Source organism: Mytilus edulis, chromosome 3 (assembly GCF_963676685.1).
Source record: "Mytilus edulis chromosome 3, xbMytEdul2.2, whole genome shotgun sequence".
Lineage (NCBI taxonomy): Eukaryota > Metazoa > Mollusca > Bivalvia > Mytilida > Mytilidae > Mytilus > Mytilus edulis.
Window position 1 is genome coordinate 15937262 of NC_092346.1, and position 12901 is coordinate 15950162.

The window sequence follows — 12901 nt, forward strand, 5'->3', positions numbered from 1 at the left end:
CTGCATTCGATGCTGTTAAACATGCTGGGCTTATAAGAAGATTATATCAAATGAAAATTCCGGAACAATATATTTTAATTGTTGATAATCTATATAAAAATGCTGTTTCTTGTGTTAAATGGAATAATCAAATATCGGACACTTTTAGAATAGAACAAGGCGTAAGACAAGGAGGGACTCTTAGTGCAGACTTGTACAAAATCTATATAAATACACTTTTATACATTTTAGCTGATTCAGGATATGGAGGGAAAATTGGATCGATTTCTTGTTGTGCTCCTACTTACGCAGATGATTTACTATTTACACCACTGGGTCGATGCCACTGCTGGTGTACGTTTCGTCCCCGAGGGTATCACCAGCCCAGTAGTCAACACTTCGGTGTTGACATGAATATCAATAATTTGGTCATTTTTACAAATTTCCTGTTAAAAAAACTTTGAATTTTTCGAAAACTAAGGATTTTCTTATCCCAGGCATAGATTACCTTAGCCGTATTTGGCACAACTTTTTGGAATTTTGGATCCTCAATGCTCTTCAACTTTTTACTTGTTTGGCTTAATAAATATTTTGATATGAGCGTCACTGATGAGTCTTATGTAGACGAAACGCGCGTCTGGCGTACTAAATTATAATCCTGGTACCTTTGATAACAATTAGCCATTCTTAGTAATTGTCCGTATGAAACGCGAATTTTAATTGATATGGCCTTTGATTTTAGTAAACGTGAGGCATACTTACTACAACCAGCAAAAAGTTGTGTTATACAGTCGAAATCACGTCACCATGAGAAAGTAAATGAAAATTTTTGGAAATTAGGCAATTCTGTTCTTCCAACTTCTAATAAAGCAACACATATAGGAATATGTCGTACAGACGATGATTCATGTAAAGCTACAATAGATGAGAATTTAAAGAAAGCAAGAAGGACACTTTATAGTTTAATGGGGGTTGGACTTTATGGCGAAAATGGACTAGATCCACAAACCACAATGTTAATTATGAATACTTATATTATACCAATAATGTTTTATGGATAGGAAATAGTGATCCCTAGAGGAAGATGTTTAGAAAATTTAAATATCCAATTTAAGAAGTTCTTGAAACAATTGTTATCTTTACCAAAAACAGTAGCAGATCCTGCTATATATATGATTTCTGGGATGTTACCTGTAGAAGCTCAAATAGATGTAAAAAAATTAACTTTTTATGGAAATATTACTAGACAAGGAAAAAATTCTATTGAATGGCAACTAGCGGAAAGGCAATTAAACGTTAAATCTATTAATAGTAATAGTTGGTTTAGTTTACTGAGGAAAATATTTTTGAAATATGAACTAAATGATCCTGCACAATATTTAGTTAATCCAATTAGTAAATGCCAATGGAAAAGGGAAATAACTTCCAAAGTTCAAAAAATCTGGATTGAGAAGATTCTGAATCAAGCAAAACTTTATACCAGTTTAAAATATTTATCGTTGATATATAAACCAGGATAATGTCATCCTATTGCAAATACAAATACTTTGAATTCAAGGGAAATTATTAGAATTCCTACAAAATTGAAAAAAGCTACTGGGAGTTACATTCTGCAAACAGTTAGAGCCAAATTTATAAGTAATACAGAACTGTCTATATGCAAACTGTGTAATGAAACAGAAGAAACTTTACCACATTTTTTATTAACGTGTAAAAGTTTAGAAGATATCAGAAAACCAATTTTGGAAGATTTAATTAATTCCTGTAGTGAAGAGTTAGCTGTCTTTAATATGAAAGATGAACATTTTGACATTTTACAACTGATCATAGATCCCTTTACTTACATGACAATGTTAAGAAATGAAAAAGTTTTTAAAGTGATACAGAACATTATAGATCCAAAATGTAGACGATTGTGTTACAATCTCCATTGTGAAAGGTATAGACTGTTGCAATTAGATGATATAAAGAAAAAGAAAAGAAAGTAGATAATAACATTTTATGAATCCTAAGTGACGATTGGTTGTCTCTTTTGATAAATATTTTAGATTTTAAAATATTTAATGAGGTGATGATATTGACATTAAGCCCAATTTTATCGTCAAGAATATGTTGTACAATGTACAAAATGATGTAAATAGTGTATAGTGATATTGGTGGAAGATATTTTTATTCATGTTGTGAAATCCAATACTCGGAAGAGGTGTGCCTACATTGGCAGAATTTATATAACAGATTACAGATTACAGATTTGTGCAAGAAAGAATAAACAAAACTTATTTTTCAATTTGTTATTTTATATACAATAATTGGCTGATAGCAGGATAAAAGCAAGTGTTTCGTGTTATTTCTGTTATTCATATTTTCCACTGATCTAATTCAGCTACATGCTTGCAGTAACGTATGATCATCGTATATAAAAGCGTTCAAATAACTTTTACATATAGGTGGTGTATTTATTAATATTAAAAAATTAACCTGAATATTTAATATTAAATAGTCATTTTGTAATATTAAAAAATTAGACCATTTATTAATATAAGAAAATGATTTTTTAATATTAAAAAATGATTTATTAAAATTAAAAAAATGATTATTTAATATTAATGAATAGGATCTATTTTTTAATATTAAATATTATTTTTTAATATTAATAAATCGAATTTTTAATATTAAAAAATGATTTCTTAATATTAGAAAATAAAACCTATTTATTAATATTAGAAAATGGCTATTTTTTAATATTGAAAAATATTTATTAATATTAAATATTCGATTAATTAATATTAAAAAATGATATTTAATATTGAAAAATAATATTTAATATTAATAAATGATTTATTAATATTAATAAATAGGGAATAAATTCCACAACGGCTTGCCATAATATGATAGATAACAAGAGATGCTTATCCCATACTGTTCTCAATTCATGGCATGTGATACATTACAAGATATAAAATTGAGAATGGAAATGGGTAATGTGTCAAAGAGATTACAGCCCGACAAAAGAGCAGTAAACAACCAAAGGCCACCGTATTCCACCGTAGGCCACCAATATGCTTATTCAACATTACAGGCTTTTTAACAACATTGGATATATGTCAATACGTGACATGGGATACATAACAAGTGATGCTCATCCAACACTGTGTGTAAAACACAGCAGGGATACTTACAAGAGATGCTCTATACCCCTTACTGTTATCAATTGATCATAGGGAATACATTACCAGAGTTGTCTATCACACACTGCCAAGCAGCGAACCATACCACGATTAGATCATCCCACGAAATTTATTTAGATAAAATTTGATACATAACAAATGAAACCCCACATTGTCTTCAGTACAAATTAGGCCATGAATTACCATCAATGCTAATCTCTTTGCAAAGCATGAACGTTGGTGATACATACGAATACAACATATTAATATGGAGAATGTGCAATATATGACATATGATACATAAGAATTTATGTATATTCAAATCTATTCTCAATGCAAAACACGCAAAACATAACGAGAGATGCGTATCCCACACGACGGTACAACGGGCGATGCTTAAAAGATGTGCTAATACCACAGACCTAGGTATCATATAATAATATCTTCATTTAGTTTGGTATAGCAGACAAATATTACATATATTTGTTCATGATTGATAAATAAAGAAGACAACTACTAAAAAGCCTACGCAATACACTAGTACATATAAAAGATATGAACTAACCTATATCCGAATATAAAACTATGTATATTATTGCAGCTAGCCGTTGTCATTACTTTGGTCAAATTGGTTATCTCCTCTCCTTTCACTTTTTCCAGGTCGTCTGCGACTTCCTCTATTTCTTCTAAAATATGTTCTTCTAGCGATGATTTTCCCACACCGAATTCTCGCATTGCTTGTAATGCGAAACGCCTTCTACCCTTCCAGGCATCCCCATTAGCAAACACAATCCCACTACCTGTAAAAACCCAAAATCACCATTAGCAAACACAATTCCACTGCCTACATAAAACAAAAATCACCATTATCAAACACAATTCCACTGCCTACATAAAACAAAAATCACCATTATCAAACAAAATTCCACTGCCTACATAAAACAAAAATCACCATTATCACACACAATTCCAGCGCCTACATCAACCCAAAATCACCATAAGCAAACATATTTGCTTTACCTGTATAAACCCAAAATCACCATTAGCAAACACAATCCCACTTCCTGTATAAACCAAAAATCACCATTAGCAAACACAATTCCACTACCTACATAAACCCAAAATCACCATTAGCAAACACAATCACACTACCTGTATAAACCCAAAATCACCATTAGCAAACACAATCCCACTTCCTGTATAAACCAAAAATAACCATTAGCAAACACAATTCCACTACCTACATAAACCCAAAATCACCATTAGCAAACACAATTACACTACCTGTATAAACCCAAAATCACCAATAGCAAACAAAATCCTACTGCCTGCATAAACCCAAAATCACCTTTAGCAAACACAATTCCATTACCTGTATAAACCCAAAATCACCATAAGCAAACACAATCCCACTGCCTACATAAACTCAAAATCACTATTAGCAAACACAATCCCACTGTCTGCATAAATTCAAAATCACCATTAGCAAACACAATTCCACTACCTACATAAACTCAAAATCACCATTATCAAACACAATAACACTACCTGTATAAACCCAAAATCAGCAATAGCAAACACAATCCCACTGCCTGCATAAACCCAAAATCACCATTAGCAAACACAATTCCACTATCTGTATAAACCCAAAATCACCTATAGCAAACACAATCCCACTGCCTAAATAAACCCAAAATCATCATTAGCAAACAGAATTCCACTACCTGTATAAACCCACAATCACCATTAGCAAACACAATCCCACTACCTACATAAACTCAAAATCAACTTTAGCAAACACAATTACACTATCTGTATCAACCCAAAAATCACCAAAAGCAAACACAATCACACTGCCTGCATAAACCCGAAATCACCATAAGCAAACCCAATTCTACTACCCGAATAAACCCAAAATCACCATTAGCAAACACAATCCCACTACCTGTATAAACCCAAAATCACCATTAGCAAACACAATTCTACTACCTTCATACACTCAAAATCACCATTAGCAAACACAATTACACTACCTGTATAAACCCAATATCACCAATAGCAAACACAATCCCACTGCCTGCATAAACACAAAATCACCAATAGCAAACAAAATCCCACTGCCTGCATAAACCCAAAATCACCATTAGCAAACACAATCCCACTGCCTACATAAACTCAAAATCATCATTATAAACCCAAAATCACCATTAGCAAACACAATTCCACTAACTGTATAAACCCAAAATCACTATTAGCAAACACAATTCCACTACCTGTAAAAACCCAAAATCACCATTAGCAAACACAATTTCAGTACCTGTACAAACTCAAAATCACCATTAGCAAACACAATCCCACTGCCTACATCAACCCCAAATCACCATCAGCAAAAACAATCCCACTGCCTACATAAACCCAAAATCACCAGCAGCAAACACAATCCCACTGACTGCAAAAACCTAAAATTACCATAAACACAATCCCACTGCCTACATGAACCCAAAATCATCATTAGCAAATACAATCCCAATGCCTGAATAAACAAAAAATTACTATAACCAAAAACAATCCCACTGCCTGTTTTATTCCACAATTACCATAAGCAAACACAATCCCACTGCCTAATTACCCAAAATCACTTTTAGCGAACACAATCAGTTTCAGTGAAAAACATAAAGTAGGGTACAAAACAATAATTTCGATACTGGAAAGTATATTGTGTAAACTGAAAAAAAAACAACAACAAACAAATAATGAAATAAATGCATTTTCAAAAGTTTCAAATATGATTTAGAAAGTTACTTTAAAAATGTTGACTGTTCCAAACAGTGTTTATTAACAATGTATTATGTATACTGCTGTAATGGCCTAACCATTAAGTATAACCACGATTGGGCTCAAGCAATAAGAATATCAGGTGCTGACAATTTATTCTTAAACCAATCTAACAAATGATAAAAAGCTGAAAAACAAATAAAATACAATTTTACAATGTGTTGAATTAATGTTTCTAGTGTATGAAATGTCCAAAATAATTGATAGCACAGTCCGTTGAATCCGAGAAAATGTTGTACTTTCAAGAACGGTTACATTTCCAGTTTTGCACGGAGAAAAGGTTCAATCATACGAAAGGCAATTTGAAGGCTTTAAATACAATGTTATATAATTAACTCACTCTGTGGTTAGCCACGAATTGTGTCCAAGATGACGTCTCGACGAAATGTTCCTCGTGATCGTTATGACCTTGCAGTTTTCATGTAACGGATACGTGTGAGAGAGGGAAAGGTAGCGACGGTACGATGTTTTAAATGTTAAAGATGAATAATAATCCTAGACTGGAACACATAAATATATTAAGAATATAATCAAACGAACTATATAAATTACGGAACGGTGTAACAGAATACTCCCCGTCTGATGTCTATCTGATATCACTATTCCATAAATTTTTCGAATATGAATACAAGATTTACACAAATGAATTAATCCCAATATGAATTGAATATATACAGGTGAAATGTCCACTATTGGTCATGTGAGAAATATCACGTCTCAACTTACGACATTTCACTATAAAGTTTCCAGAATAGATTAATTCCACGGAAAACTTGGTTCGGCACAGTTTCTTGTCCTATGAAGAAGGATCTCTCCAATGAGATCGCTGTGATTTTAAGAATGTTCCATAGCTGTTGTTGAGATAGTAGGAACTGTTTTCTCCAACGTTGTGAGACGGCGACGACGGTTGAAGGTGGTCCTCCGATGGGTATGACGAGAGGTAATATTTGATCCTCTTCCGGTTTGGCGAAAAGTTCCATCTTTTTTAGTATCAGACGAAATTAAGCATTTCGTCTTAATGTTCAATCCTGCTGATCTTGCTGTTTTATCTGTGAAGTTGGGTCCTCTATGTTTGATTATGTTGTAGTAATGTCAAAGAAAAATGTTACTTTGTAATGATGTCCAGATAAGACTACTGGTTCCTTTTCACTAAAATTCAAGTCAGGTTTGGCAATACTGCTTCCTCCTCGGAGTAGAGGTTGCTTGCTCAGAGGCAGATTGATATTGGCAATAGGTCCTTCTATCGGAATAGGTTTGTGAATGCTACTGATTTCCGCATCATGCACTTCAGGTCCTGTTTTTTCTATAGAAGTCAAAGATTTTGCTTTTAGTGACGCGAGTGATGTCCCTTTAGAGAAATTCGTGCGTTTACCAGGCTTGGTACTAGGTCCAGTACATTCAAGGGATTGTATTGAATGCGATTTTGCGACCTTGGCATTCGAATGAAAGTTTTTGTCGTTAGACTGAACAACTATTGGATACTTGTCCTTGACGGTTATTTCCGGTCTTGAGGCAAGACGTTGTTTTGATTCCGTGATCGAAACGTAAGTTATCTTTGTGTTGACTTCAATAGGAACAGTTTGCTTGTCAATGTATGTATTTCCAATTATGACCCAACCAAGTCTCAACTTTTGGGCAAATGGAGTTCGGGATGGTCCTAGGCGTTGTTCAAGGACGTGGTGTGCCTCTATAAGGTCCCTTCCAATTAGGAGTAGAATTTGACAACGTTCCTCTAGTGGTGTAATGCTTCCTCTGAGTTCTGCCAGATGAGGATGATGCATTGTAACTTCAGGAGTAGGAATTTCGTCTCGATTATTGGGAATATTATTACATTCAATTAATGTAGGCAGACCAAATTGTACGTCACTATGTACAGATTTATGACGAAATCTTTTCCTCTTTTCCCAGAAGTAGCTACTCTGCCGGAGCATGTTCTAAGAGAGTAGTTTTCAGGTTTCTCCCGAACGTTGAACAGACTGAAGAATTCAGGCGAGGCAAGAGACCGGTTGCTTTGGTCGTCAAAAATGGCGTACATCCTGATAATTTTGTCTGTCTTGTCCTTGTGGTACACGTCCACAGGTAATATCTTGGCATAAGATTTCTCGCTCTTATGATCTTTGTAGATCTCTGTGCAGATCGAACTTACAGAGGTTAACTTTGTTTCAGCTGACACTGTCTGCTCCCCGCCGTAGACTTGTGTTAGCTCCCCGCCGTAGGCTTGTCTGGGTGAGCTAAACTGGGAACTTTCAGATTGTTGTGGTCTAGTGATGTGAAGTGCTGTGGTATGTCGTTCACTTTCACACTCGTTACAACTGATGCTTGCGTTGCAGTCCCGACTTCTCTGTGTGGTTGACTCACAACACTTGCAGCACACATTGTTTTGTCTTGACAGTTCCTTGCGTTCCTCGATTGCTTTGTCTCGGAATGCTCTGCATTCATTCAAGGTATGCTTTGTCTTGTGTAGGTACACATATCTTGTTGTTGACTGTTGTCTTCAGTTTGCTGTTCAACAGCCGTCTTATGAACGTTGACTTTAGAGTACGTCTGAGGTGTGAATCTTGGCGTAGCGTTTTTTGTATTTGAAGTTACTTTTGACCCAAAGATGAACCTAGGATCGTTAATTATTTTGCTAATTTCCCTGATGAAGGCAGAGAATTCTGTGAAAGGTGGAAAGGCAACTTCATATTTAGACTTGTATCTTGAAGCCCTTGTAATCCATTTTTCTTGGAGTCCGTATGGCAGTTTTTCCACAATAGGATTCATCCCGGACGAAGAGTCAAAATATGCTAGCAAACATCCCAGCTTGGGATTTTCCTTGTGATATTCTATTTCTGATAGAATATCGGACAAGTCTTAAAGACGTGCGTTATCTTTGTTCGTCAAGGTAGGAAAATTGACGAGTTTACTCGTGATAGAGGCTTCCAACATTTCTGGAGCACCATATCGCTCATCCAGTCTTTGCCATAACCTCTGTAGGCCTCTAGTAGGGTTGTTGGCATTTGATGCCCTAATACTAATGGCATGTTTACCAGACTCTGGCCCTAGCCACTTAATCAGTAGGTCTATTTGTTCCGAGTCAGAAACTTGTAATTCGTCTATGACGTTTTTGAAGCTAGATTTCCATGCATGGAAGGATTCTGCCTGGTCATTAAAATTTGTTAGCCTGGAAAATAATAGGTCTTTGCGTAAAAGAAATCTAGTAATGTCCGACGTGGGGTTGATTTGTTGCTGGTATGCAACAGGGCTCTCTTCTATTACGCCTTGTTTTGGGTGTGAAACAGGGATCTCTTCTATGACGCCTTGATTTTGGTGTAAGACAGGGATCACTTCTTTAACACTCTGTTTTTGGTGTTCAGTAGGGCTCTGATCTGAAAGACCTAGTTTTTGTATGCCGGTTACTAATCCCAGATCTGGGATTAAGGTAACTTCCGGTGACTTAGTATCGGAAGGCAAGACAGCAGATGTCTGTGACAGCAAATTCAATGCCACGGATGGCACGAACGCTGGTGCTTCGTGACTCAGCTCGATCTTAACAGGAATTTGTTTTTTCTTTTGAGGACCTGTTACTTCCTTTACAACAGTTGATACAGGAAGTTTATTGACAAAATATTGCACACGCTGGAGCGGGTCTTCCTTTTCGTTTGGGAGATCGATAAACGCTTGGCTATCATCGTATTCCAGGATACGAGCCTCGGCTTCTGCGGCTGCAGCTTCTCTTTGTGCTTCAAGAAGGTTAAATTTGGCTTTAAGTTCGACCTTTTCCCGGCTTACTCGTGCGGCTTCTTGTTGCATTTGAGCCTTACGTTGAGCGACTTCTTGTTCCATTTCTGCCTTTTTACGTGTGGCTTCCTGTTCCATTTCAATTTGTCTGGACAGGGCTTGTTCCTCTAACATTGCATCCTGTTGTAGGATAAGGGCATGTTTTTCTTCAAAGGCTATTTTAGACTTGGCAGCCTCTGAGGTCCTTGTTTTAGTTGATTTAGCCTTAATGAGGTCAAGGCGATGCTCGTGTAAAGAGTCCATGGCCAGTTCCACTTTGGACAGACGGAGATCCAATGTAAGGTTACATGCGTCTATGTCTTTTTGACTGTCCAACGCTCTGGTCCTTTTTAGAAAGTCCAGATATTCGTCTATGAGCCTACGATGATTTGTACAGGCTTTTACAAGATTGTCCTGGGCTGTTAAGACTTGCTGAAGTTCATTGCGAGGTGTGGTGATTTCCAATAACTGGGTCGTTATATCTGACCAAAGGACCTCTAATTCCTCACAGAACTTGTTACGTTTTTCTGTGTAGGCTCCTTTACCTTTTTCGGTGAGATCCCGTACTCGCCTAGTCTCGGGATTTTCATTTAAATGTGTGGTATTAGACGGATTTTGTAATAGTTCTAGATCTGGAACATTTCCCTCTGGGGGCTGTATCTCTTCTTGTTGTTCCACATGACTGGGATCCATGTTGACTCAACGTTGTTGGGTTGCTGCCTAGTACACACAAGTTATGTAGTCCACTGTCAGTGTAAAGGTATGAACGTTGTTATGTTGTCGTTCCTTGTCTGGATATGTAAAGACAGGTTGTCGTCAATTTACTGTACGTCAAGGGATGATACGTATATGCAGGGCTCAACAGGAAGGTTGTTATATAGCTGTATAACTAACGTGGAGTGGCGTTATCTGTGAGACACAACAGGCAAGTTGCAGACTTGTTACTGCAATGGCCTGACCATTAAGTATAACCACGATTGGGCGCAAGCAATAAGAATATCAGGTGCTGACAATTTATTCTTAAACCAATCTAACAAATGGTAAAAAGCTGAAAAACAAATAAAATACAATTTTACAATGTGTTGAATTAATGTTTCTAGTGTATGAAATGTCCAAAATAATTGATAGCACAGTCCGTTGAACCCGAGAAAATGTTGTACTTTCAAGAACGGTTACATTTCCAGTATTTCACGGAGTAAAGGTTCAATCATACAAAAGGCAATTTGAAGGCTTTAAATACAATGTTATATAATTAACTCACTCTGTGGTTAGCCACGAATTGTGTCCAAGATGACGTCTCGACGAAATGTTCCTCGTGATCGTTATGACCTTGCAGTTTTCATGTAACGGATACGTGTGAGAGAGGGAAAGGTAGCGACGGTACGATGTTTTAACGTTAAAGATGAATAATAATCCTAGACTGGAACACATAAATAGATTAAGAATATAATCAAACGAACTATATAAATTACGGAACGGTGTAACAGAATAACTGCTGAATTAGTTTTAATCGTTTATAATGAAATATTTCATTTTGCTGTTTATCTTTTCTGTTGAGGAATTTGATAGAAAGAAATTCATATCGAATGTACTACATTTGGTGTACGACGTCCGTGAATTGTTCAATCATTGAACTTCTATTTGAGAACAACGTAAGAGGATCAATATATTAATTTTTCTCCATAGTTGAATCATATGATAAACAAATCATAACATGTCATTTCCAATATCGCATGTATTATCAGCCCTCAGTTCTTGGGCTGATATTGAATACATGCGATATGAAAAATGACATGTAATAATCTGTATTAGAAAGACCTGACTAGTATGTCAGATACACTCTTAGCCAATGATGCAACTGCGTACCAAGTTTGATAATCCTTTGATTTGAAATATAAAAATTCTGAGCAGGAATTGAGTTGAGTTTTATAAACATAAAGGTCAGAAATTAAATTCAAGGTCACAGTTATCATACTTTGGTATATGACACACCAACAGTTCACGATGCAACTGTATACATTTGGTAAGATTACATAAAGTACATAAGATATGAGTCGAAAACGAATTGTATAAGGTTTTACTATCATTGGAGACAAAGTCAAGGTCACAAAAAACTTTATTTGAGTAAATGTGACATTCCCCGTCAATGATGCAACTGTATGTTTAGTCTGGTTCGACAAAGAGTATATATGAGTCGGATACGAAAGATTTGACTATCAAAGGGGGTCGAAGACAAGGTCAGAGTGTTACGATACAATTGTTATGCCCTCGGGGACTGGCAGACAGATAGACAGACGGACATTGTGATGTCTTTGCTATATACCCCTGAACTTTGTTTGCAGGTTTGTAGTAAAAGTATCACGTCTACAACTTATTTTTGAAGATAAACCAAAGCCCTGTTACAACTTGATATGTATAGCATTGCACTTTTTATTTCTCAATATGCCCTTTTCAAAAGTAATATCTGATTGTGAAGTCTTTGTTCTCCAAACAAACAAACAAAAATAATATCTAAGTGTCCATACATACCCTATTCAAACTTCCCAGGTAAAGAGGGAAACTGGAAGCGAAGATGATATTTTCATGAAATTATCGAAGTACAGATCGTTGCCTTTCTAAAATTTTAAAACATTGAATTTGATTAAATCATTTCGCTGTTTTAATGTATGACTTACTTCCCTTTACTTTTTCACCTAATTTGATTCCTGGAATGAAGGTTGGTCTATCCATAAATTCTCGTCCTCGTTTCGAAAGAACATCAAGCACATTTCTATGACCCTGTACAAAAACAATTTGGTATGGTCCTAAAAACATTCGAAACATTGGTCCATACTTCCTCGTCATATCCTCTACAAACTTTACCCTCTTTTGTGTACTATTAAACTGAGTAACAAGTAGAATATTTCCAAAAATAGGCCATGCTCGTGGTCCAGGAATATCCGATTTTGGACATGTCATCCACAAGACTGTTGCAAGAAATATTATTACAAATATAAATATAGCTGTTAGATCGATTCCTTCAAAATAGGAAAAGCCATGTGCGACATCCATTGCAAAACAGAAACAGAAAATATACTTGTGATGAGTACCTTATATAACTTTAGTAAAGCCTATATAATCGTGAACTTATAACAACAATCATACTTGTTTTTAACTTATGC

The 12901-nt window shown here is 35.6% G+C and overlaps 1 protein-coding gene across 1 annotated transcript in view; it reads right to left on the reverse strand.

Annotated features, from left to right (window-relative positions):
- LOC139515898 (cytochrome P450 2C29-like) overlaps positions 1-12901 on the reverse strand; it is a 29922-nt gene extending 17021 nt beyond the window's left edge. Inside the window, exons 1-2 of the mRNA XM_071305649.1 lie at positions 12416-12901; positions 3712-3946 (exon numbers count right to left, since the gene is read on the reverse strand). Coding sequence (XP_071161750.1) covers positions 3712-3946; positions 12416-12791 — 611 coding nt within the window. The 5' untranslated portion in view covers positions 12792-12901. The remainder of the gene's footprint in view (positions 1-3711; positions 3947-12415) is intronic.